At 42.8% G+C, this 23,250-nt stretch overlaps 2 protein-coding genes across 5 annotated transcripts in view; one reads left to right on the plus strand and one right to left on the minus strand.

Moving 5' to 3' along the window:
* The window catches only part of LOC131947207 (ATP-dependent translocase ABCB1), a 93,177-nt gene that overhangs the window by 36,636 nt on the left and 33,291 nt on the right, over positions 1–23,250 (minus strand). The window lies entirely within an intron of this gene.
* Positions 1–23,250, plus strand: part of LOC131947183 (uncharacterized) — a 60,469-nt gene that overhangs the window by 24,867 nt on the left and 12,352 nt on the right. For 3 of the 4 annotated variants that reach the window (XM_059308336.1, XM_059308342.1, XM_059308326.1), the window contains one exon: positions 12,674–15,680. In XM_059308336.1, coding sequence (XP_059164319.1) covers positions 12,827–15,680 — 2,854 coding nt within the window. In that variant the 5' untranslated portion in view covers positions 12,674–12,826. Of the gene's footprint in view, positions 1–8,003; positions 8,024–12,673; positions 15,681–23,250 lie in introns of those variants that run through there. The other variant, XM_059308349.1, reaches the window with a different exon arrangement.

Here is a 23,250-nt window from a genome sequence, read left to right on the forward strand (position 1 = left end):
GGAGCTTCCAGGAGCCATGGAGGAGACGGTACTTCCGGAAGTTCAATAGCGCTCGGAGGTTTCCGGTTGTTTACCGGGATGATGGGTCTCTGAGAGGTCAGCGAGTGTGGGAAGGGTGGGGGTGGGGGGGGGGGGACGGGACTTTAAACGTTTGTCACGTGGTGAACGTCAACAATATGGGGGGCTCAAACAGTAGACTAAGCTGACTGACTAACTGCTGGGTCAAACAGTGGATTAAGTTGACTAACTGCTGGGTCAAACAGTAGACTCAATTGGCTAACTGATGGGTCAAATACTCGACTGAGTGACTGACTAAATGCTAGCTCAAACAGCAGACTAAGTTGACTGACTACTTTGTCATACAGTAGACTCTGAGTAGACCGACTAATTTCTAGGCCTAAGAGTAGTCTTAAGTAGGCAACTAATGATGATCAGTTCGGAGTTTTCTGACAGCCTCCAATACCTTAATTTTGATTCAGATTTTATATTTTTTTGCCGTTCTTTAAGCTAAGGGGTCATCCATAAATGACGTCACACTCGTAGGGGGGAGGGGGGGTCCGTAATTTTGTGACGATGTGTGATGAGGGGGAGGGGGGGGGGGGTCAGATGTTGCGACGTCACATTTCTGCATTATAAAAAAGCAATGTTAGAAAACGAATTTTAGACGTTATTTCGCGTTTTAGATAACTGTTTTAATAAATTGTAATAGTTTAGACAAGATTTTGGAAAAATATCAATGTTTAAAAAAAATTCAACTGCAATTTTGAGGGGGGGGGGTTGTAGGTTGAGGTGTGACGTCATTTTAGGGGGGGGGGTCTGGCTTTTTGTGACGAAGTGTGACGGAGGGGAGGGGGGGAGGTAAAAATCGTCAAAAAAAGCGTGACGTCATTTATGGATGACCCCTAATACAGTTTTGATATTAGATAAAAAGAGCTAGTTTGACAAGATGTTCTAAACTAGGTTAAAAGAAATATTGGCCGACTGTTAACACAAAAGGGGTCCTCAGATTCTGATAGCATCAGAGCCCTTATGTTTACGTTGGTCAGCTTTGAACGCAGAAAAATTCAGTGAAATTTTGGCGACTAGTGGTTCTCTTTAAATCGTGCTTACGTACGTACACCTTGGGTCAAAAGACTAAAAACATTCACAACAATAGTCTTTAAGTTGCTAGGTTACTATCGCTATTTAATTAAAAACTTGAAACATATAAAATCACTTTGCTACCATTTTTAATTTTTTTTTATCAAATCAGGTGCAACGGCTAAGGGATTAACTTGTTGATTTTTATATGTATGCTCAATTTAAATTCAACATTGACTCATAGCGTAATCCTGTCTAATCCGATCATTCTGTCATATGGTACGATCTATTCAAACAGCCAGTCCCTATAGCTGACCTGAAACTCTTCAGAAAAAGTCCTAAAATAATCTTTCTCCCTATGCTAACCCGATTCCCATGTCCACACTGTTTCAGCATGTTTTACGAGCTGCCTCGAACACTTCTCACGATAAATGTTAGCTTTGGGTGTTTCAATCAGACTTGGAACACCACGCGCGTCACATAATCTCCAAACCAAACATTCGAAATGAAACACCAACTGATCGGTGCGCCTCACGGGGTCAGAGTTCAGGCCGCGATCAACTTTGACCTCCACTCCCGGCAGCAGCCATCATCCATTCCGTTTCGGAAAGCGGATCAAAAATAAACGCGGGCGTTTTGTTTGAGCTCCGGGCGGATGGCTGGTGCCAGGAGCGTACAGAGGTTTCCGTTGTGAGCTTTCACGCTATCAGTCAAGGTAAACGATCTGGCTCAGGTAGGTGGTTCACTAGTCACACTAACAGTTGTCCCCCCCCCTCCATACATACCTTAGGTGGAAGTGGTTTACTAGTCACACTAAAAGTTGTCTCACCCCCCACCCCAGGTTGAAGTGGTTCACTAGTTACAATAACAGTTGTTATCCCCACCCCCTCTATACATACCTCAGGTGGGTGGTTCACTAGTCACACTAACAGTTGCCTCCCCCCCCCCCTTCCATACATACTTCAGCTGGGTGTTTCACTGATCACACTAACAGTTGTCTCCCTCCCTCCCTCTCCATACCTAAATCCATCTCATTAAAAAAGGTTCAGTAAAAAAATAATCGAACGGGATTTTACCTAGAATCTGCTCCCTAAGCCTATAGACAGGACTAACCCCTGCTAGGCAAGCCTATGTTAATTTGTATTGTTAGGGTTAAAGATCGGCTTTTAAACGTGTGTTTCGTATCGGATGTTTTACTGTAACACGGGGAGGAGGTAGTTTTTATTTTTATTTTACAATGCAACGCATGGGCTACAAGTGAAATGGCGTTACAAATGTCGGTTACGTCACATCCGGGCTCTAGAGTGTAAGTCGTCCCGGAGCCCACCCAGCTATGATGGGTACCTGACCTAAGTTGGGTACAGTAAAAGTGGTTATTTACAGAGCTGATCACTCTTTCGGTTTATGAATCGGTCTAAAATTCAGATTAATTCTACTTCACCTATCCCACGGACCGTCTGGACTGAAAGAGAATATTGTTTTACTCTTCACCTAACCATCCTCACATACCGAATGTAGCCACGCAACCATACTGTGTTTAATCGACAACGCCAACAAAGTATTTATATTGGCGATAGTAAAGTTTTGACTATTAAAGAACGTCTTAAAGAAAGTGCTACGTTCTGTGATATTTAAACTGTCTATGTAATTATGTAATGGAATTTTAAAACTAGTTTTTTTTAGGTGTGTGGGTGTGGGGAGAAAGGGTGGGGGTAGGGGAGTGTGCATGTCCGCCGAATCAAAATGTAACAACTTATTAAAAAAAACAGCGGAGAAGAAAGTATTTTCAATAAGCCGCGAGGAAATGAGGTTAGTGCAGCACAAAGTCCATCCATTTCATTCTCCTCTTTGAAGTCCTTGGCTCTTTTCTTCTTCCGACCCTGACCTTTGGGGGCGGCGTCAGCTTGGATTATTCTCTTGTTTACCGCATCAGAAAATGTCTAACGCCGGCACGCCGTCTAAAGCACAAGTCCTAAGACGTTGTTGATTTAACAAAAACTAAAACGGAAGATCGAATTGCCTCCCAAAAAAAACAACAACAGATCTTTGACAAAACAGACCCAAGCAGTTAAAGACATTATTGAAAACGAAAACAGAAGATTGAAACGCATCACATGTCACAGATCTATGCATTCAAATCTTGGACAAAACAGACCCACGCAGTTAAAGACATTATTGAAAACTAAAACAGAAGATTGAAACGCATCACAAGTCACAGATCAATGCATTCAAATCTTGGACAAAACAGACCCCAACAGCCACCTTCTGTAGAGAGCGATCGTTGTTTACCTAATAGGCCTCTAGTTGTTTTAATTGGCGACTGTTGTTTCATCTGAGGCCAATCTGACAGGCACATAAAACACGTTCAACTTATTTTTTGGCTAGATAACAGCCACCCACTTATTTAAGGAAGCTCGTTATTTTAAAACAATTGGTTCCTTTCATTCAGGTTCACTTTTCTTAAATCGTGAAAAAATATCGCACGTGATTTGAAAAATAAAATGGATACACAGAAAATAAATAGGCTATTTAATGTTAATGTTCTTTGTTGCAGTTGCTTCCCTTTAGCACATCTTATTTAAGGAAGCTCGTTATTTTAAAACAATTGGTTCCTTTCATTCAGGTTCACTTTTCTTAAATCGTGAAAAAATATCGCACGTGATTTGAGAAATAAAATGGATACACAGAAAATAAATAGGCTATTACATGTTAATGTTCTTTGTTGCAGTTGCTTCCCTTTAGCACATCTTTTGTCTGCTGTTTGTGTCAGTTCTCTCCCCTTTCTACGACTAACAGTTTTTTCCACAAATAGAAGAAAAAGGTGGTTGTCACATTGTCATTGGTCTTATTGATTGTACCCACTGGTCAGTTTATTTATTAATGCTGTAGCTCATTCAAGTTGAGCCAGCTTTCACGAGTAGGGCCAACTACGAGGTGCTAATGTTCCAGAACTCACCAGCTTATAGACCCATCGCTAGAGCTCTGATGGGTACGTAACTCACGTTAAGGAAAGTAAAGGCAGCTGGGTATATTACTGACCACATTATCCCTTCATATCCCGAGGTCACAAAAACAAGTGAACTTTACTTCACTTGCCCCGTAGACCGTCAGGTTTGAAAGGGAACTTTACTTTTTACTTACTAGTCATCAGAACAGGGGGTGGTGGGGTACTGGCACCATTAAGTTATTAATCATTATGAACTCAAACATTAGCATTTAAAAAACACTACTTCACCTGTCCCTTGCCCCACCAACTCCCGAAAGGCAGCAGTACTAGATACATCTAAAAAGAAGTCACACGTCGTTGTATATGTAATTGTCTTTTAAAAAACATAGATTTCTTTCTTTAATATATCCAGTCAGCTAACAATTTTTAGACCTCCAATTATTGGATTTTTTTTTAAAAGGTTACTTATACGTGGTATATATATAAAGAGGAAGTACATTTTCTCCTCTAAGCTGGGTTTAATTTAGAGCAAGTGTTCATAATACTCCGAGTGGAAGAAAGGGAACTTACTCTAATCGAAAAAAGAATAATTTAAGACAACCAGCGCTTGATTAACTCCCCGTTTCCCTGGTGCTCTAACTTTGTTCGCCCTGTGTTCAACCATCCGGCAGCACAGGACTCCCGTCCTAAACCAACAAATGTTCTAATCTTTACCTGTTGGTCTAACTCGTGTTCCACACATTAACCATAACGTCTCCATTCAGCTTGATACCCTAACCCTAACCACCTCGTCATGTTAATACCGACTAATACCCTTGCCAAAAACTGTTTCCTTCGTTACTTTTTACTTGTTTCGTTTCTCATATTTTTCGCTTTCATTTTTTTCTTTCTCTTTTTTTTCACCTCACTTTGCTCTGGTTGTTCTAAGGGAAGTAATAACGCGCTTGAGTTCTTTCCCTTTTGCGAGCGATCATTGTTTTGAGTCACTGGGTTTGTCTTCAAGTGGGGGTGGGGGGGGGGGGGGTTAAATTTAGACTTGTTAACGATGTGTTGTTGTCCAACGTTGAGGCAATCAGTTACATTTTTTTTTTTTTTTTTTTTTTTAGTATTTTATTTGATGATTGATCAAAGTTTCCGATGATCCGAATATTTCATAACAGACATTTTTTTCTAACCAGACATAATTTTTAATCATTTTTTTATGAAGCAAAAAAAAAATTATGAATAATTTTACCTACATTTAAAAATTAGAAATGGAATTTTTTTTGATGATTCCACTAGATTTAATATTTGATAATCCGGCTGAACTCTATACTTGATAATATAACTGGGCTTTATATTGTATATCGTATTATACAGCGGATTATACAATTGCCTGAGACTGACCCAAGTGACCGCATTTATTTGACGGTTGGATTGGAATCTTTAATAAACATTACACTAATCATTTAATTGTCATGTATAAACTTAACTTGGTCCCAACTCCACCCGTCATTCATATTTAGATTATATAAAACGAGCCGGCCCGCGGCATATCATACGCCGCTGTTTAGTTGTTTTTTTTTTTCTACTTTTCATTAATTCATAATTTGTGAATTCGATAGTACCAACTGCTGCCACTGAAAATATTTTAATATTTCTTTAAACACTATAAGTAGCTCGTTAGGGACGATAACCCCCCCCCCCCCCCACCGTCTCCCCCCCCTCCGTTAAAGTAAACTCCACTTAGTTACCCCCCCCCCCCCCCTACGTTTAAAATCGTTTCAAACTAAATTATCTGCCCCTAATAGTCGTAATAAGCCCGGCTCTGCTTGTAAACATTTAGAGTGAACAACAGCTCACCAGACCATGTAGGGGTGGGGGTGGTAAGGAGCGCGCTTACAGCTTGTTTTCAAGCGTCTCCCAGAAGATAATTATATATATAGATAGATTATACTATCGTACTTTTTTGGTTTTTATGTCCCTTTTCAGTTATTCTGGGCCCTTTTAATGTATTATGGTTCTTTTATGTATTATGGTTCTTTTAATATATTATGGTTCTTTTAAGTTAGTATGGCCCTTTTCAGTTATTAGAGCCCTTTTAATGTATTATGGTTCTTTTAATGTATTATGGTTCTTTTAAGTTAGTATGGCCCTTTTCAGTTATTAGGGCCCTTTTCAATAATTATGACCCTGTTCAGTTATTATAGCCCGTTTTAAGTTATTATAGCCCTTTTTAATTAGCAGTATATATGCGGCCAAATAGCTCGTGTCTACTACAATTATATTGCTGGTGCGACTTTGCTTGATCACGAGTGCGATCTGGGTTGAAAACTGATCGACTAATCTAGTGATCTAGGGACTCACTGCCGTTGATGTGCTCATTAAAAAAAGATAATTTAATTTTAAAGTTACTGGCTTAACATTGCCAGTACAACGCTACAACATTGTTCTTCCGTTGTTGCTGTTCCTCTCTGCGGTAAAGCCTGTGGGTTGTTGGGTGTGTCAGAGCTTTATGAAGACTCACCCGTCGGGCGCCTCGACTCGGGGGTCACCGACACGATTGTGTGTGTGGAGCCGTGTGTATTATGTGCAGATAAGGGGGGTCACCCACACGTGTGTATTATGTGCAGATAACTCGCGTCTGGACGGGGGTGGGATAAGGTCTGATCTGGCTGACGCCCGTCACGTGACGCAGGGCGTCTGCTGGAAATATTACCCCGTCCAGGTGAGCGAGATGTCTTTATTGTCAGCGGTTTTAGAAATGTGGCAGATCAAGGGGATGTAACTCTCATGGGCCAAGTATTTAATGGTGTTGCGCTGGGTTAAAGTTCCCTACTCTCGCATTCAAACTATGTTGAAACATGTGAGACCTCTTTTGTTAGGAGTTTGTGTTTGAGGTTATTTTAATTTCCGTATACAGTACCGTAGTTTAGTTGATATAAACTGATAGTGTTAAAATGTGTACAGAATAATGGTAGAGGCGAATTTAGGCCTTAGTGTAGTCTAGGGATCGAACACGGTGTAGGGCACATCAAGTAGTCTTGGGTTATTCTTTTGTTTGGTCCTACGAATGTTTCAGCCACCGTACAGTTGTTTGTTTAGTCTGGCACCGAACACCATGTCTTTATCACATTCTGCACATTCTACGATCTCGTTAACAAAAGTGTGCACACACGTCATTGTCAGTAGCAGAATCTGCTCATTCTTTCTCGTATTTAGCACAAAATTCTGCACATTTTAATGCGTATTTAACAACAAAATCTGCACATTCTATGTCGTGTTCAGCACAAAAATCTGCACATTCTAATTGCGTATTTAACACTAAAATCTGCACATTCTATGTCGTGTTCAGCACATAAATCTTCACATTCTAATGTGTATTTAAAAAAATAATCTGCACATTCTATGTCGTGTTCAGCACATAAATCTGCACATTTTAATGTGTATTTTAAAAAATAATCTGCACATTCTCCGACGTCTTGTACAAATGTTCAATATGGTATTTAATAGAATAATTTGCATATTCTGTGACGCCTTAAAATCTGCACATCCTCTGACGTCTTTAACTGCACATTCAATGACGTCTTTAAATCTGCACATTCGATGACGTCTTAAAGACCATGTGCACATACCCCTCTGACGAGGCGGGGTGGCGAGTGCTGTAATGGTTATCGGATATCAGAGTCGCCGCCATGCACTTGGTCAAGGTCAGGTGGAACCCGGCTCATAAATTCCTCACCCACATGTCATGCACGTCAGGAAATGTGCTCGTCTGCTCCACACCCCCGACCCTCCCTGCCCCAACCAAATACCTCTGATATATGGCAAGGCACGCGCGCAATAATGCACGTGACAGCGCTAACGCAACCGGATTGAGTGGGTATGCGCCTATTGAGCAGATGTTGCATTTCTGTCTGAATTGAGTCTTTGTCTGGGTACTAATGGGTGAACTCCCCTGTGGGAGGGGGAGATTGGTCGTGGTGGTAGGCTGAATAACATTAAAAACCTGAACAGGTACGTACACAAGTTACGCAACATTTGTAAGAAAGGTGTATTAGACGGACAAGATGTTTACGAGGTGTTGTACATGATCTACTTGTATTTAGAACCGCTGTTATAAGAACTTATAGCTGTACATTTCTGTATATAAATATAGCTGTAAATGCTGTATATAAATATAGCTGTACATTCATGTATATAAATATAGGTGTATATTGCCGAATATAAATGTACATAAATATAGATGTAAATTGCCTATATAAATATAGATGTACATCGCCGTATATAAATATAGCTGTACATTGCCGAATATAAATGTATATAAATATAGCTGTACATTGCCTATATAAATATGTGTACACACCAATTATACGTTGATGAAAAAGGGGGTGTATTCGCGAGACGAATGATGAGGTTTAACACTTAACTTTCCTGAGTGTTGAAGTTAAAACTCGGCAGACTGTTTATAAACAGACATAAGTAATTTCGGTTGAAAAATGTCTGTGTATAAAAGACTTGTCTCGTTATAACAGACGGTCGGTTAACTCAAGCGTGACGCGTGCGTACAGATAAATATAATCTCTAACACACATTCTTGCTGGTGGTGGTTGTAGGTCACGTGACATATTTAAACAATGGCGGCAATGACACGCTGTATGGTTAGAACAAGGCTCCTTGTGACACGGTAATTTGATCATTCTCTACGGTTTTAGTTCTCTTTAATCCGCGCTTCTGCAAGCCTGTTCACTGGAGGGTTAACTTATTTATTCACTATGGGGTTTACTAACTTGTTCACTACAGGGTTAACTTATTTGTTCATCATAGGGTTAACCAATTTGGTCAATATAGGGTTAACTCATTTATTAACCATAGAGTTTACTAACTTGTTCACTATAGGGTTAACTCATTTGTTCACTATAGGCCACTAAAGGGTTAACTAAAACATGAGGACACTGGAGTTAAGTTACGATGGTGTTCACGAATCACTAGGACCATAGATCCACATCGCTGAGGTTATTCTATGCTTGTTGAGTTGTATTGGTTTTCTGTTCGATCTCAAGCTATAAACTTGGCCGTTTTGTTGAAATGGGATCGCCTTTTCATTAGAATTACGGACACGATTGAATTAAGACCAGATTTTGGATTAGTTTTGAACATTCTGGATTTTAAATTGCATGACAATTACCTCGGTAAGTCCATGACCTATCTCGCATAAAGTTTTTAATTAACACCTTATTTCAAGATCAAAACAATATTCTGTTTGGTTTACTTCCGAGTGTATAGTCTAAATTTTAAAATTTTCTCTGACTGAACAAAGACGTTAAAAACATTCGAGTACTTTGTTTAAGCCGATTATATTATGGCCATTCATGTAGCGACTAAAGATTTCTTACAATGTACGTGTGTTGCTGCTATATGATATAAATGCAGTCTTGTGGTTCGTATAGGCCTACATGAAGATGTGTAGATATTTATTGTTGAGTGACGCTGTGTTTAATATGTACACGTGTGTGTGTGTTTGGTGATATGGAAGTATGTTTGTATTATATAGACTATTTGTGTGGTCGTATGTCAGTAGGTGAGGGTATGTGAGAATGCATACATCTGTGCGTGTATGTATGGAAGGATGTATGTGTATGCGAGGTGTAGATACTATCAACATACCACCATAGTCACGGTGCGGCCACTAACGTATTCGCGAATAACATCCTTAGAAGCACTACTACAAACCTTCTCTGTATGTTTAGGAAAACTGTCCATCTTATCATAATATATAACACGCGTTTATTCTTACTATAGACTCTATAGTATAGACCGATGGCATGCAATCTTGATCAATTACCCAGGTGTTTTTTGGTGAGAAGGGGAGGGACAGGAGTGGGCAGATACGGCGGTTGTGACCTAATTCAGTAATTGTTGACAAAAAATATAGTCGCCTAATTTTCTTAATTAAGTAGGCTAAAAAACAGCAGCCCCGTGTCCAAATAGGAACGAATTAATTTCTCGTTTCATTTAATTAAAAAAACGGAATTGTATCCCAATAGGAACGAATTAATTTCTCGCTTTATTTAATTTAAAAAAAAAACGGAATTGTATCCCAATTGGGACGAATTAATTTCCCATTTTAATTATTAAAAAAATCAGGATTGTATCGCAATATGAGCGTAATAATTTCTAGTGTAATTTAATTTTTTAAAAAGCCTGATCACTTGATCAGTTGTAATTATTTTCTATCGGTATTAAAACGAATCGTTAGAAAATGTACGTTCCACTCATTTGTTATTAGGTACCTAACTTTAAGTACCTAATAACAAATCTGATTGTTGGTTAAAACGCGTTCAAGATTTGACAACTTCCCAAAAAACCCATTTACACATGTAATTCACTGAAGACACCTAATTACTAATGTAATTCACTGAAGACACCTAACTACTAATGTAATTCACTGAAGACACCTAATTACTAATGTAATTCACTGAAGACACCTAATTACTAATGTAATTCACTGAAGACACCTAATTACTAATGTAATTCACTGAAGACACCTAATTACCAATGTAATTCATTGAAGACGCCTAATTACCAATGTAATTCATTGAAGACACCTAATTACATAATAGGGGAGGTTTGTACAAGCACGCACCTGACACGACCTCCTGTCAAAGATCATTCGTCAAGGTGTGCGTGTGTGTGTGTGTTTCTGTGTGTGTGTGTGTGTGTGTTTGAAGCAACGGGTCAATGATCATGTACGGTCGTTTATTCTACATGTCATGGTGGTGTTAGTTTAAAAGAACACATTTGTTCTCCATGATGTTTGTGTTGTTATGCACTAGGCCTAATGCGAATTCTGTATGATTCTTCTGGAGCTACTAAATATGGTAAGGTGGATTGGATGTTTTATAGTTAGAATAAAAACGAGGACCCTGTGAACATGGGTTAAAATGGGTTGATATGCGTGTTTAACCGGGTAAGATAAACTCGTTTCTTGGTGAATTTCTTTCTTGTCATCTTGCTATCTTAAACTTTAAAATTTATGTAGCAGGTTCTGGCAATATCTGAAGCGTCTTTTGTTTAGTTTCTTCAGATTTTTTTAAGAACACAATTCATGCATATGATTATAGACTTATCGGTTACGATCTCGACATTGTAGTGCGTTGTTTTTCTTAGATTGTTCAAGCTTATTTATGAGAATTGGGAATAGTAGTACAGGCTGCATTCAAATCTAAAATTAAAATCATATTGACATTGTAGTGCGTTGTTTTTCTTAGATTGTTCAAGCTTATTTATGAGAATTAGGAATTGTAGTACAGGCTGCATTCAAATCTAAAATTAAAATCATATTAACATTGTAGTGCGTTGTTTTTCTTAGATTGTTCAAGTTTATTTATGAGAGTTGGGAATTATAAGATAGGATGCATTCAAATATAAAACCTTCTTGACAACACTGTTAATGCGACTCTTAGATCATGTATTGATTCGACGGATCCTTCTAAGTATACCATTGATCTGACTCATATCAATTTTACTGATCTCGACTTATGACCCCGCATTGATTGTAAAAACCTATTGTAACTTGATCACCCACGTTCATTAAGTGATCTGAATGATGTGCGATGTTGAATTAGTCATTACAATTTCAGTATATTAACAGGGGGCGGGATAGCGCTCGGCTGCTAACCCGAATGTCTCTAGTTCGGATCTCGGGCTCGAGTCTGTAGGACGTCCCTGAGTCCACCCAGCTCTAATAGGTACCTGACTTACGCTAGGGAAAGTAAAGGCGTCGGGGCATAGTGCTGACCATACTATCTATTACCAAATGCCTCAGGGGCTGTACGGTTTGAAAGAGTAACTTTACACACTATGTATCTAATGTAGTTATGTTCGTCATTTTAATCCCCCCTTCCCACCTTTTTCCTCCCCGTCCACACAATCACCTTGTCAGCAGGTAGCTGATAATCTTCAAACAGCCAAAAAACAACCACTTTGCTTATTTAGTTAGGATTAGCGCTATAAGCCGACGGGTTAGTTTGTGGTCAGCAAACATGAGCGGTAAAGACGGTCATGCTGGACACATCTCAACATAACCCAACACAAAAATACGGCGGCCCTTGCTTACTGGGGGCTCTAGCGGGTTTTACAAAAGGTTTCATTTTTTTTCTTCTAAAAAGGCTTTCACGTCCATTATATCGTCCAGGTATTTGTAAGACACGGTCATTTCCGGCTCAAGATGCTATTTCCCCCCTCCCCATGGTGAGGTTATTACCCCATCCCCCCATGCTATATGACAGTCCGCGAACTACACTAATGAAGACATGTAGATATCCGCATCTTAGTCCAATGTTGTCCGTTTGTCGTCCGTCCAGATGTTGTCGTATGTGGCTGAATTTCAGATTTAGATAATTACGAACTTACAGAACAAGTAAATTGTGAAAGCTATGCAATTCGACATTGTGTATGATGTCATAAAATACTAAAGTAGGGAAAAATAAAGATTTAAAGCAAAAATATTTTCAATTTATATGGGGGGTGGGGGGGGGGGGGAGGGGCTAGTGTCAGCTTTTGTTAATTACTTTAAGATTATTCTACTTAAAAATACTCAGCTAAACGAAATGCTCTGCCGTTCTTCCTTTAGGATTAATCGTTTTATCCTTTACTTTGTTTCAGTTTCCTACTCCAAGTCTCGCGTCAGGAATGTGAGAACGAGACTTCAGTAGTCTCCCCTGTAACGCCTGCAAGCCTTCCTCGCTGAAGGCAGGGGAAGGCAATCCTGGGTGGAAGAAGGGAGACAAATCTTACGTCATCGATAGCAGCAAGAAAATGGAAGCCAATGTCGCGATCCACACACCTGAGAAATGGGCTGCCGCGGAGGCTTGCTACAGCCAGGCTGAAAAGGTCAAGTATATTTATGGCGGCAGGATGAAAGAGAGAGAGGCCAAACCTAGGCAGGTGCAGGCAGACAGGCCGAACCACATGAAGCCCTCAAAGTCGTACGACAACGAGCTGGAGACGGGCGTTGGGCGGGACGCTGGGCAGGTCATGAGACCTGGTTCCAGAAATAGCCGGGACGATTCTGTTTTGAGCTACAGGGATCTGAATCAGCTGAGGGAGGCGGGTAGGGGGGAGGTGCCACACCCACAGGCAGACCATTTCACCGCCTCACATTTTGGTTACCAGCCCGCGAAGTTGACTACAAAGGTGGGGAAAGGCAAGGACCAGGTCGGGGTCACCAAGGAAAAGTGGAGGCCGAAAGAGAAATCGCCAGGGAGGAGAGCGCCCAGGACTGTTCAGAAGTTTGCGGGCAGCACTCAAGACGAGGGGTTTAATTATTCACCTGCTGAGGATCCAACATGGCAGGATTCTCTACATATTTCTGAGAGGCCCTTACCCGTAGAAAACCAGCCAGTGCTACAGCCTACACCAAAGGTGATACGACAGAGACCGACCACCCTCTCTCCAGCGTCGCCCTCCCAGCCGCGGGACAAAGCAGCCCCGCTGGTTATCCTAGAGGTCAAGGACGGTCCTACGTTTTTCTACAAACCGTCAGAGCGGATGGTGTCGGATTCAGAAACTGACCTCGACCTCGCGCCGATGTCACGCAAACTTTCCGCCGGTTCCCTGACGAACAGCAGTTCGATCATTTCCAACTTTGGGTTCCAGAGTTTCGGAGGCGTTTCGACTAGGAGTACTTCGTCACTGAGTTCAGCCATTTCCAAAGGCTCGCCTTCTCTCCTGCCCCGGGCGTCGGGGCTGAGGCGACCGGATCTGTCCGTTCTCAAATCTCCAAGAGCCTCCACCGAACAACTCTGCCACGCCTCATCAGCTGACTCGCCTGTCCCCGCGGGTAACAGGGACCACGCCCCCGTTCAGAAACAGAACTCCTTACCAGTGTCTTTAAGTTCCAAGCAGGATAACTCTAGCGACCTTAACGGCATTGCCGAAAGAGCCGCCGCTGCTGTTTCATCTGCTTTTTCCAAGTCTTCGTGCACCGTCACACAGCAGACTCCGGACTCTGTTGGGTTCTTGAACACGTCAGAAATCTTACAACAGAAGGCGGGGATCAAGCACGATGACATTGTCGTTGGTCCAAGGCGGAAGAGGAATGACACCGACCCTGGTCAGTCGCTGAGTGACACTTCCTCGGTGAAATTCGATAGTTTCGTTGGCTCGGATGTTTCCCCTCCGTCTTCGTATTTACCCAGGCCTTCAGCTCCTTCTAGATTGCCCAGCGTTGAAGGCAACAAGCAGAGAAAAAAGCTCGCTGAGGCGATCGTTTTCCCTGAACAAACGGTGAAAACTACAGACTTTAAAAGCAGCGTTAAGACGGTTAGATCACAGGAGGTTCTGTCCTCGGATTACTACCCCAAGTCACCCAGCTTGAAAAAGAGCAAAGTGAATTCTGAGACTAGCCGTTCAAACAGTACTGACAACAGTCTGGAGAGGACCCCGGCTACAGGGGGAAGTTTAGACCGGGGCAGGTGGAGACCCAAGGAGAAGAAGTCTGGCATCCACAGACCCAACAGGACCAGAAAAAGTGAGCACACGTCTTCGGAGTCTGGGTACTTCACTGATAAAAAACCACCCAAGACCTCAGAGAGCCCCAAAACCGAGTCGGAAAATGTTGGACGCTATGCAAAAATTTCTGTGGATACCAAACACCAGTCCAAGGCGCTTAGCCCCAGCCCGGTAAGACAGCAACAGCTGCATAGCCCCAGCGGCGCCCGACAGAAAACCAAACAGACTTCTTTGCCTTCATCTAAAAAGCAGCACCCGCCTTCAAAGCTGCACATGTTGTCCAACATCCCAGTCCCCATGTGCCACGACCCGCCCGTCAAAAGGGCGGCACCACCGCTGAAGATGCCGTGCAAACCTACAGAGCCGGAGCTTCCCGTTGAGCCGGTGATCCTTCCCTCATCGCAGTGTGTCGCGCTAGCATCTCAACCTGATGCTGATGGATCCTTAAAGTCTAAACTTAACTCCTCCTTTACATCCGCGCCATGTGAAGCGACCATAACCACAGACACAACAACCAAGCTTGCTAACAATGATTTGGGCGTCATGTCAGACTCGAACAAACTTACAAACAATCTCACTGGGCAGTCATCTACCTCTGAACCCCAAACCCCACCTGGGTCAGTGAATAAAAAGAAGATCCCCGTGTTGAAGAAAGAACCGACAGCTTCTTCCCCCTTAACGCTAAAAACCACGAACAACGAAGTCGCCCCAAAGTCGCCCGCCTTGATAAGAAAAGGTCCCCAGAAAAAGGACGGCCTCTCTTCCAACACGGAAGAAGATTCCTCTTGTGAATCTCCAATCCACGCCCCCGCCAAACCCCGCCTCCATAGGTCCGCCGAACACCTGGGCGGCGCCCAGCTAAGTATTTTCAACTCAACGGACAACATCCAACATTTCGAGATCACTGGCGCAAGTGGCAAAAGCTTCCAGGACTCTGCCCACCCCGATAGGACGGGGATGGACGGGATCGGCCCGCTCAAGAAAGACAGAAACCTGGCCAAGATCGGCATTCTCCGCCGGGGGTCGGACAGGAGCGAGATGTGCCGAAGAGGTTCGGAGCGTGCTATTTTACCCATCAACGACCCGAGCGTGGAGGACTTGAAGAAAGCCACAAGCTTGAAGGAGTTATGCCAGTCCGTTGCTTCCCTTTTGAATATCGGTAAGTCCATTTTTTAAAAAAAAACTTGACTTAATCCTTTTAGCTCCCTGTGGAACATAGGGCTTCAACTATAACCTTCCCTTTTGTCCGGTCCCCGGCTGTTACTTTTGCAACCTCTCAAGACATCTCTGCTGTCTTCAGTTCTTCAAGAAGACTCCGCCTCCAAGTCAGTCTTGGACAAAATCCATTTTCGGTACTGTCTCTAATTTTAAAGCCTACTTTGGTGAAGGTCAATACCCTTCATTGATTCCGGAAACACTTTAGGGAAATCTTATTTAGCTTTCTGTCTTTCCCCTTTCATGATTGGTCCGACTGTGATGAGGGTTTTCGCTTGAGAGAGTCCTAATTTGATCCAATGGATGTTTTGTGTACCCCCCCCCCCCCCCCATTTCACACACAACTTCCCTGCAATAATTCACTTTTGACACTAAGACATGGCGAAGACGTGTTTTCTGATAGCTGAGAACATCTTAGCATTGATTGATTGTCGTGGATATGTCGTGTATTTCTGTCACTACCACAGGTTGTATGTTTTCTCGCGTCTCTCTAGACAGGACTAAAGACTGCCGCCAGCACTTGGGCGGGTCTCTTCCTTACACCTGGTGTAGTGTACATGTCTTGTTCCATCAATGCTTTTGATAACAAAACAGGGCATAACAACAAAGTTTGTGGGTTCTGTTTTAGCTCCTGGCTGGTACCGACCTGTGGCAATGGTGATGGGTGACTGTTACAATCGTATGTTAATTTGAACATTGCTCACTTCATTCATTAATGTGTATAGCATATAGACTCTACCTTTTTTTATTGAAAGAGCATCGGTTTACAATAATTGATGGGAAAGCTACCTCACGATATCGTCGTCTTTTCCCTTTTGTGCCCAAGACACAGGGGGTCGCTCAGAGGCGTAGCGACCCTTCCCGGCGCCCGGGGACATATATACCCCCCCTACGCCTCTGGGGCTGCACGATATATGTGTTATGGTACATTGTTGGCTTACCAACTAGCGTTGACTAAAATATATGCTTTCAACCGATTTTTTAAACAGCGATTTGATAATCATCTTCAATTTTTTATGCACATTGGCAGGCTGTACATTATGCAATTTTGGCCTTGTTTTACCTTATCCTCTCTATCGCCACAAAAAAGCAAACTACCCCCCCCCCCCCCCCCCCCCTAAGTGATGTCACAAAATTCAACTGCCTGCCTCAATTATGTCATGATTTTTATCATTTTTCAATATCTTTTTTTTTTTTTTTTTTTTTAAATACTTTTATTTGCAATTAAAACAAGTACATCAACATCGAATTTTTTAACATAATTTTGAACACCAAATGAAAACAAAAGGTTTTGCAAATGTACATAATGAATATTTACATGATGTCATGTATTTGATATATAAAAAAAAAATTGCAAAGGATGACAGTAAAAGGGGTGAAGGTCAAATGAAAGTGTCAGAAGTCTAGGTGGGGAGAGGAAAGGAAATTTTTCAGAGAGGGTCAATGGTGAAGCATTTTCTATGTAGGGAAACAACTTAAGTTGACTAGTTGAAAGGGTGTTGTAGTGGTCGCATTGAGTTTTCAAAAGGTTGCAGTGTGAAAAATGAGGGGAAAGAGACAAGATTTAGAACTTTAAATAAGTTCTGGATATTGATGTTGCGGTGGTTGAAGGAGTTATGCCAGTCCGTTGCTTCCCTTTTGAATATCGGAAAAAAAAACCTTATAGCTGCATATCGTTCATTTACATCATGTCATACATAATAATAGAAAATCTCATCTATTAGTCGCTGGTTTTCTCAAACATATTGAGTTACCAAAATTATTTATTCAAGTTGACCTTTGACCTAATTCCTCAAATGGACACACTTAAGCCTAATTACCATCAACTTTTAATAAATCCACCAGTGACCAGGTCAGTGTAGACTTAAACTAATCCCTTGGATGCCGCGCACCATCTCAGTCAAGCTAAGTTCTGTCCCCTGCCTTAGTCTCCACCGTCTAGCTAGGTTTTCTCCCCTAGCACTCCACTAATCGATACAGCGAGTACCGGGCCGTGTAGCGTCAGCGATATGTTTAGATGGCGGCCATGTGGCCGGCGTGTCGTCATCGTGTAGCGGGCGACGAAAACATCTACAAGCATGAATGACAACTGTGCTGGAGTCTGATCAGCGTACGGTGAGTCACCGGCCCGGGCGTGTTCGTGTACGTGTGCGTGCGTGCGTGTGTGTGTGTGTGCTCATCTCCCGTGTGCACTACCACATCGCTGTCTGGAGGTGAAAGCATTGTTTTTTCATCGCGGTGTTCTCACCCACAGTTTCGGTATTTAGCGGCACCGTCAGTGATGAGGTGCACTGATTGTTTATAAACTACGAGTTGTGTTTGTGTCTGAAGTTGTAAACAACAGGACAACAGTACATGAAACAATCTAGTTCAAATACACCTTTGTAATTTCGTACAAGTCTACTAATCTCTGAGCATACACTATATTGAGAGATGGGGGGGGGGTGTAAATAAGATAAGAGGAGGGGGTTTTAAGTTTGATAAGAGGTGAATCATGTAAGTATGATTAATTGTGATCACTGATTAAATTGCAACACCTTTTGTAAAATGAATATACATTTATTTTTATGGCTGCTTAATAGTTACATGTTATATATATATATATGTGACTAGGGTAGGCCTAGCCACTAGTTACAAATCTGATAACGAACGATAAGCCGAGACGCAGTATTACAGTCTGACGCAACATAGCAGGTGGCTTATTGGAGCGGACTGATAACAATCTCAAAGCCAACGCGTGCTATTTTGGGAAACGGTACGAAGAGAGTCAGAAGGCCTGTCAACTTTGATTGATAGGATGCAGATGTTATTTCACGGACTGTACGCTAGAACTGCGTAACTAGTGGTCGGAGACATCGAGTACAAGTATCGATTACGGAGGAATACAAGTACGGAGACGAGTACGGATACAAGGGATAAATAGGAGGGGACGGCGGAACTCGTTCTCTTCCAGCTTCATCGCTTGCTTTAGATCAGTCAGTCTGTGTGACATATCAAGTTGGTTATATTGTGTTAAGAAGGACAATAGACATGTGGATTCAGTTATATGAAGCCTAGTGAGGACTGTTAGGGGGTCAGTTGATTCAGACTATTATTGTGAAACATTTCTGTTGATTCATTGTGTTATATTGAAGCATTTCTTGATTCATGTAATAAAAGGATCAATAGCGAACCTGCATCTTCGAGTCTTTCTACTGTAGTCGATGTTGTGTAGCATGAGTGGTTCAACTCGTTACAATTGGCGTTGTCGGGCAGGATAGACTCGGGGAAGGTCACATTTGGCGTTGCGAACAGGAAAGATGCAACTAGCCTAGGTCACATTTGGCGCTGCGAGCAGGATGAATTCAACTAGACTTGCCGTTTGAGGCACCCATAGTCAACCTTGTGCATAACTGTGTTTAGTGTGTGTGTGAATTCGGACATTCAGGAAAAGTGAAAATTGAGGAACGAGGAAAATTTTTTCATACACACACGGTAAGAAACGTCTTTTTTTATTTGAAGGAAATAAATAAAAGGGAAAACTGAAATCAGAATCGAGGAAATTGAAAAGAACAGAGATGAGACACCTTTCATTACCATTCTGGCTTGGTGTCACATGCTCTTTTGCTGCTGCAAGCATGTGGCTCAGTATACCCCTAGTTGTAGCACCAACTACCCTGGGGACAGCTATGGGGCTGACCACCAGCATCCAGATAATTGTCATTGGTATCTCCAACTGGGTTGTTGGACAAATACTGGGCAAAGATGGCAACCAAGATATGGATGTAACTCTTGGACACTGGAAATGGGTCATGAGCTCCCTTTTGGGCAACACTATCTGCTGCATAGCTGCAACATTTTTCCTTGGTGTGAGTGGCAGACGCGGGAGTGATATGTTAGATATCGGAAAGGAACAAAAACTCCTGCTGGCCCAACAATCTGAGTCAGATAAGATAGGCAACGGTAAAGATGACCCTTTGCCTACAGATGGACCAGGACAAAATGTGGACAAAAAGCCGATCCATATTGTGGTCCTGCCCAGTGAGTCCCACATCAACAAATTTCACGGGGACGGTGATCCAACCCTAACCAACAGGTTCAGTGAAGAGGTCAGGGCTGCCTGGGCCTCAAGATACATGTCACCAGAGGAAAGATTAAGACTGCTGATGGGAAGTATAGGAGAGACGGTCAGGGCAGAGGTAGAATGCCACGATAAAACCATCCAATCAGATCCAGATAAGGTGCTGGATCTGATTATGGAGACCTTCGGGGAGAGACGGTCGGGTTCGCAACTGCTAACGGTGTTAGTAGGCTTGAAGCAGAGAATGGCGGAGAGTGTGATGGAGTATTCACACAGAATGAACAGGGCCTTTGTCGCGGTAAAGGGCAAGATACCCGACATTGATGTGCGCCTACTGAGGGATCATTTCATCGAGGGGCTGGCAACCCCGATCCTAAGAAGAGAGTTGAAAGAGGAGGTCCACAAAGACCCGCAGTTGACCTTCCTTCAGGTCAGGAACTCAGCGATCCGCAGGTCCGAGGATGAGGACCAATCGAACTGTTCGGTGGACAAAGTCTCTGTGCCTGAACAGAGACAATCCCCACCCACAGGGGCCGACACGGTGGAAACCATGATGGCTCAACTGTTGGCCCACCTGGATAAGGTGAACCAAAGATTGGAGAGGTTAGAAAGCAGGTCAACAGCTGAGAATCAGGACAAAAACGGGACAGAACATAGTCAGATTGGACAGCCGCGACCTGCCGGTCCATCGCTCCGGTGGACGGCTGATGGTCGACCAATTTGCCTGTCCCACTCACAACCCGGACATATGGCACAACACTGTCCGGTGAAACGATCGCTCTCTGTAGGGCAGGTCAAGGCTACAGAGCGGCGAGGTTATGGCGTAAGAAACAAAAGGAAACAAACAATGAAAGAGAAATTATCCGATATGAAAAAAATGAACTGTGAAATGAACTTGAATGTTGAAAAGTTTCAAGTGAACAATTTGTTGGCTGAGAAAAATGATGATAAGGAAGAAATTGGTAGACTTAAGAATGAGATCTCAATGTTAACCAGGAAACTGGATAGGGAAAGTTCATGCAAATTAAAAGCACAGGAGAAATGTTCATCTTTAGAGCGTCTGTTATCGGAAGAAGTAAATAAAAATAGTAGACAACAGAACAGTGTTGGCAAACTAGAAAAATTATCAGATATTGAAAAAGAACTTCAAAGTACAGCAAGGCTGGGATCCATCGATCAGCGATGGGCAGCAGAATTGGCACTCTTTGACCTGGAGAGAAAATATCGCCCGGGGCGGTCCAATGGCAATGCGGACGCCTTATCAAGGAATCCTTACGAGAGACCGGGCGATGAGGAAGAAACGCTGACAGGAATAGGTGAGGTCAGAGCGTCAACAGATATCCCTCACGGGGTACAAGTGATGCAGAACGGGCAGACCGGGGTGGAGCACATATCCACAGAGCCCGAACATATGGACAGTGGTGATTTTAATTGCCTTAATCACCAAAAGATAAGAGATGCCCAGAGAACGGATAGTGGCTTACAACCGCTATTGAAATACGTCCAGGAACAAAAATTCCCAGGAAGAAGGGAAAGAGAACAATTTGGTCGAGAAACAAAGAAAATACTGAGTCAGTGGGACCGTCTCAGTATAGAGGATGGTGTTCTCATGCGGAGAATTCATGACCTAATTGATGGGACAATACACCAGGTGGTGGTGCCTGGACAGTTACGAGAAGAAGTGCTAAGGTTGGCACATGACAGGGCAGGACACCAGGGTCAGGACAGGACGCACAAAATATTACGACGGAGGTGTTACTGGCCCAATATGGAAATGGAGGTCAAACGCCATTGTGAGGCTTGTGTGAGGTGTCAGCAGGCGAAAATGCCAGTTGTCAAAATGAGACAGCCATCAGGACACCTACTAGCGACAAAACCACTAGAGATTGTGGCTATGGACTTTACGTCGTTGGAGCAATCATCGGATGGGACGGAACATGTGTTGGTAATGACTGATGTATTCACCAAATGGACGGTGGCGGTGCCCACGCGAGATCAGACCGCCAAAACAGTGGCAAAGGTCTTAATAGAACATTGGTTCATCAAATATGGCATACCAAGACAATTACATTCTGACCAAGGAAGGGCTTTCGAGTCAGAAGTAATTAACCAACTGTGCAGCCACTACGGGATCAACAAATCTAGAACAACCACATTTAATCCGAAAGGAAACGGACAGTGTGAACGGTTCAACCGCAGCATGCATGATTTGCTGCGTACGCTAGAACCTGAACAGAAAAAACGTTGGCCTGATTTTCTCCCAGAGTTGGTATATCTATACAACTGCACACCCCATGCCACAACCGGCTTTGCGCCATACATGTTGCTGTTCGGACGGGAGGCTCGACTCCCTCTTGATTTGTTCCTAGGAAAAAGGGAGAGTATGACTGGCTCATACACCGCACTGGAATATGTGAATGAACACATGAGAAGAATTAGAGAAATGTACAGGGTAGTACAGGAACGACTAGAACAGGAAGCACGGCGAAGGGAACCGCCGGTACAGACAAAGGACCCGCCACTCAAACTGAATGACAGGGTATTACTGCGTAGCCACCCGTTAGGCAGAAACAAAATCCACGATCTCTGGGGACAGGAGATATGGCAAGTCGTGGAGATGCCAAAAGTAGCAGGTGGCCCCTTTAAGATAAGACCCATCGATCACGCCAAACCGGATCGGTGGGCGAATATTGCTCAATTAAAGAAATATTGGAATAGGCAAGAAGAGCAGTTACACACAAGGAAATCCAAGACAATTAGGGAACCGGAAACTATAACGGAAATTCACATACCCATCCCGGAACCATATCACCATCAACAGAACAACCGCGATACACAAGTGAAGGATAACGGCAACAAAGAGGATCCCGCTCCTTCCAGAAGCAGAGAGACAGTAGACCATCAGATAAGTGGTCCGCGGAGAAGTTTGAGGAACAGAAGGAAGACGAAATTTTTTGTCAGCAACCATCAAGTCTTTCATGGTCGCGCTGGTATGAGAACAGACGGTTCAAAAAAGCTATAAAAGTGAACTGGTGAAGGCACCAAACGAAAAGGGTGGATGTGAATTCTAGAACTGTTTTGTGTCTCAGGAAGACGATGTAGACACAGTTGAAATGTGAAATAGGTATAACTGTCAATCGTATACGAATGGGACGTCGTGGACAGTGAGTGGAACAATAAAAATTTTTTTTTACGATTGTGCAATTGACTTTAGAGAAGTGCACCTGCCAGGCGTTGTTTGTGGTTGAAAACACACAAAAAAAGGCAGGGGTGGATGTGACTAGGGTAGGCCTAGCCACTAGTTACAAATCTGATAACGAACGATAAGCCGAGACGCAGTATTACAGTCTGACGCAACATAGCAGGTGGCTTATTGGAGCGGACTGATAACAATCTCAAAGCCAACGCGTGCTATTTTGGGAAACGGTACGAAGAGAGTCAGAAGGCCTGTCAA

Source organism: Physella acuta, unplaced genomic scaffold, assembly GCF_028476545.2.
Source record: "Physella acuta isolate Inbredline_101_S28 unplaced genomic scaffold, ASM2847654v3 ptg000055l, whole genome shotgun sequence".
NCBI classification, from domain to species: domain Eukaryota; kingdom Metazoa; phylum Mollusca; class Gastropoda; family Physidae; genus Physella; species Physella acuta.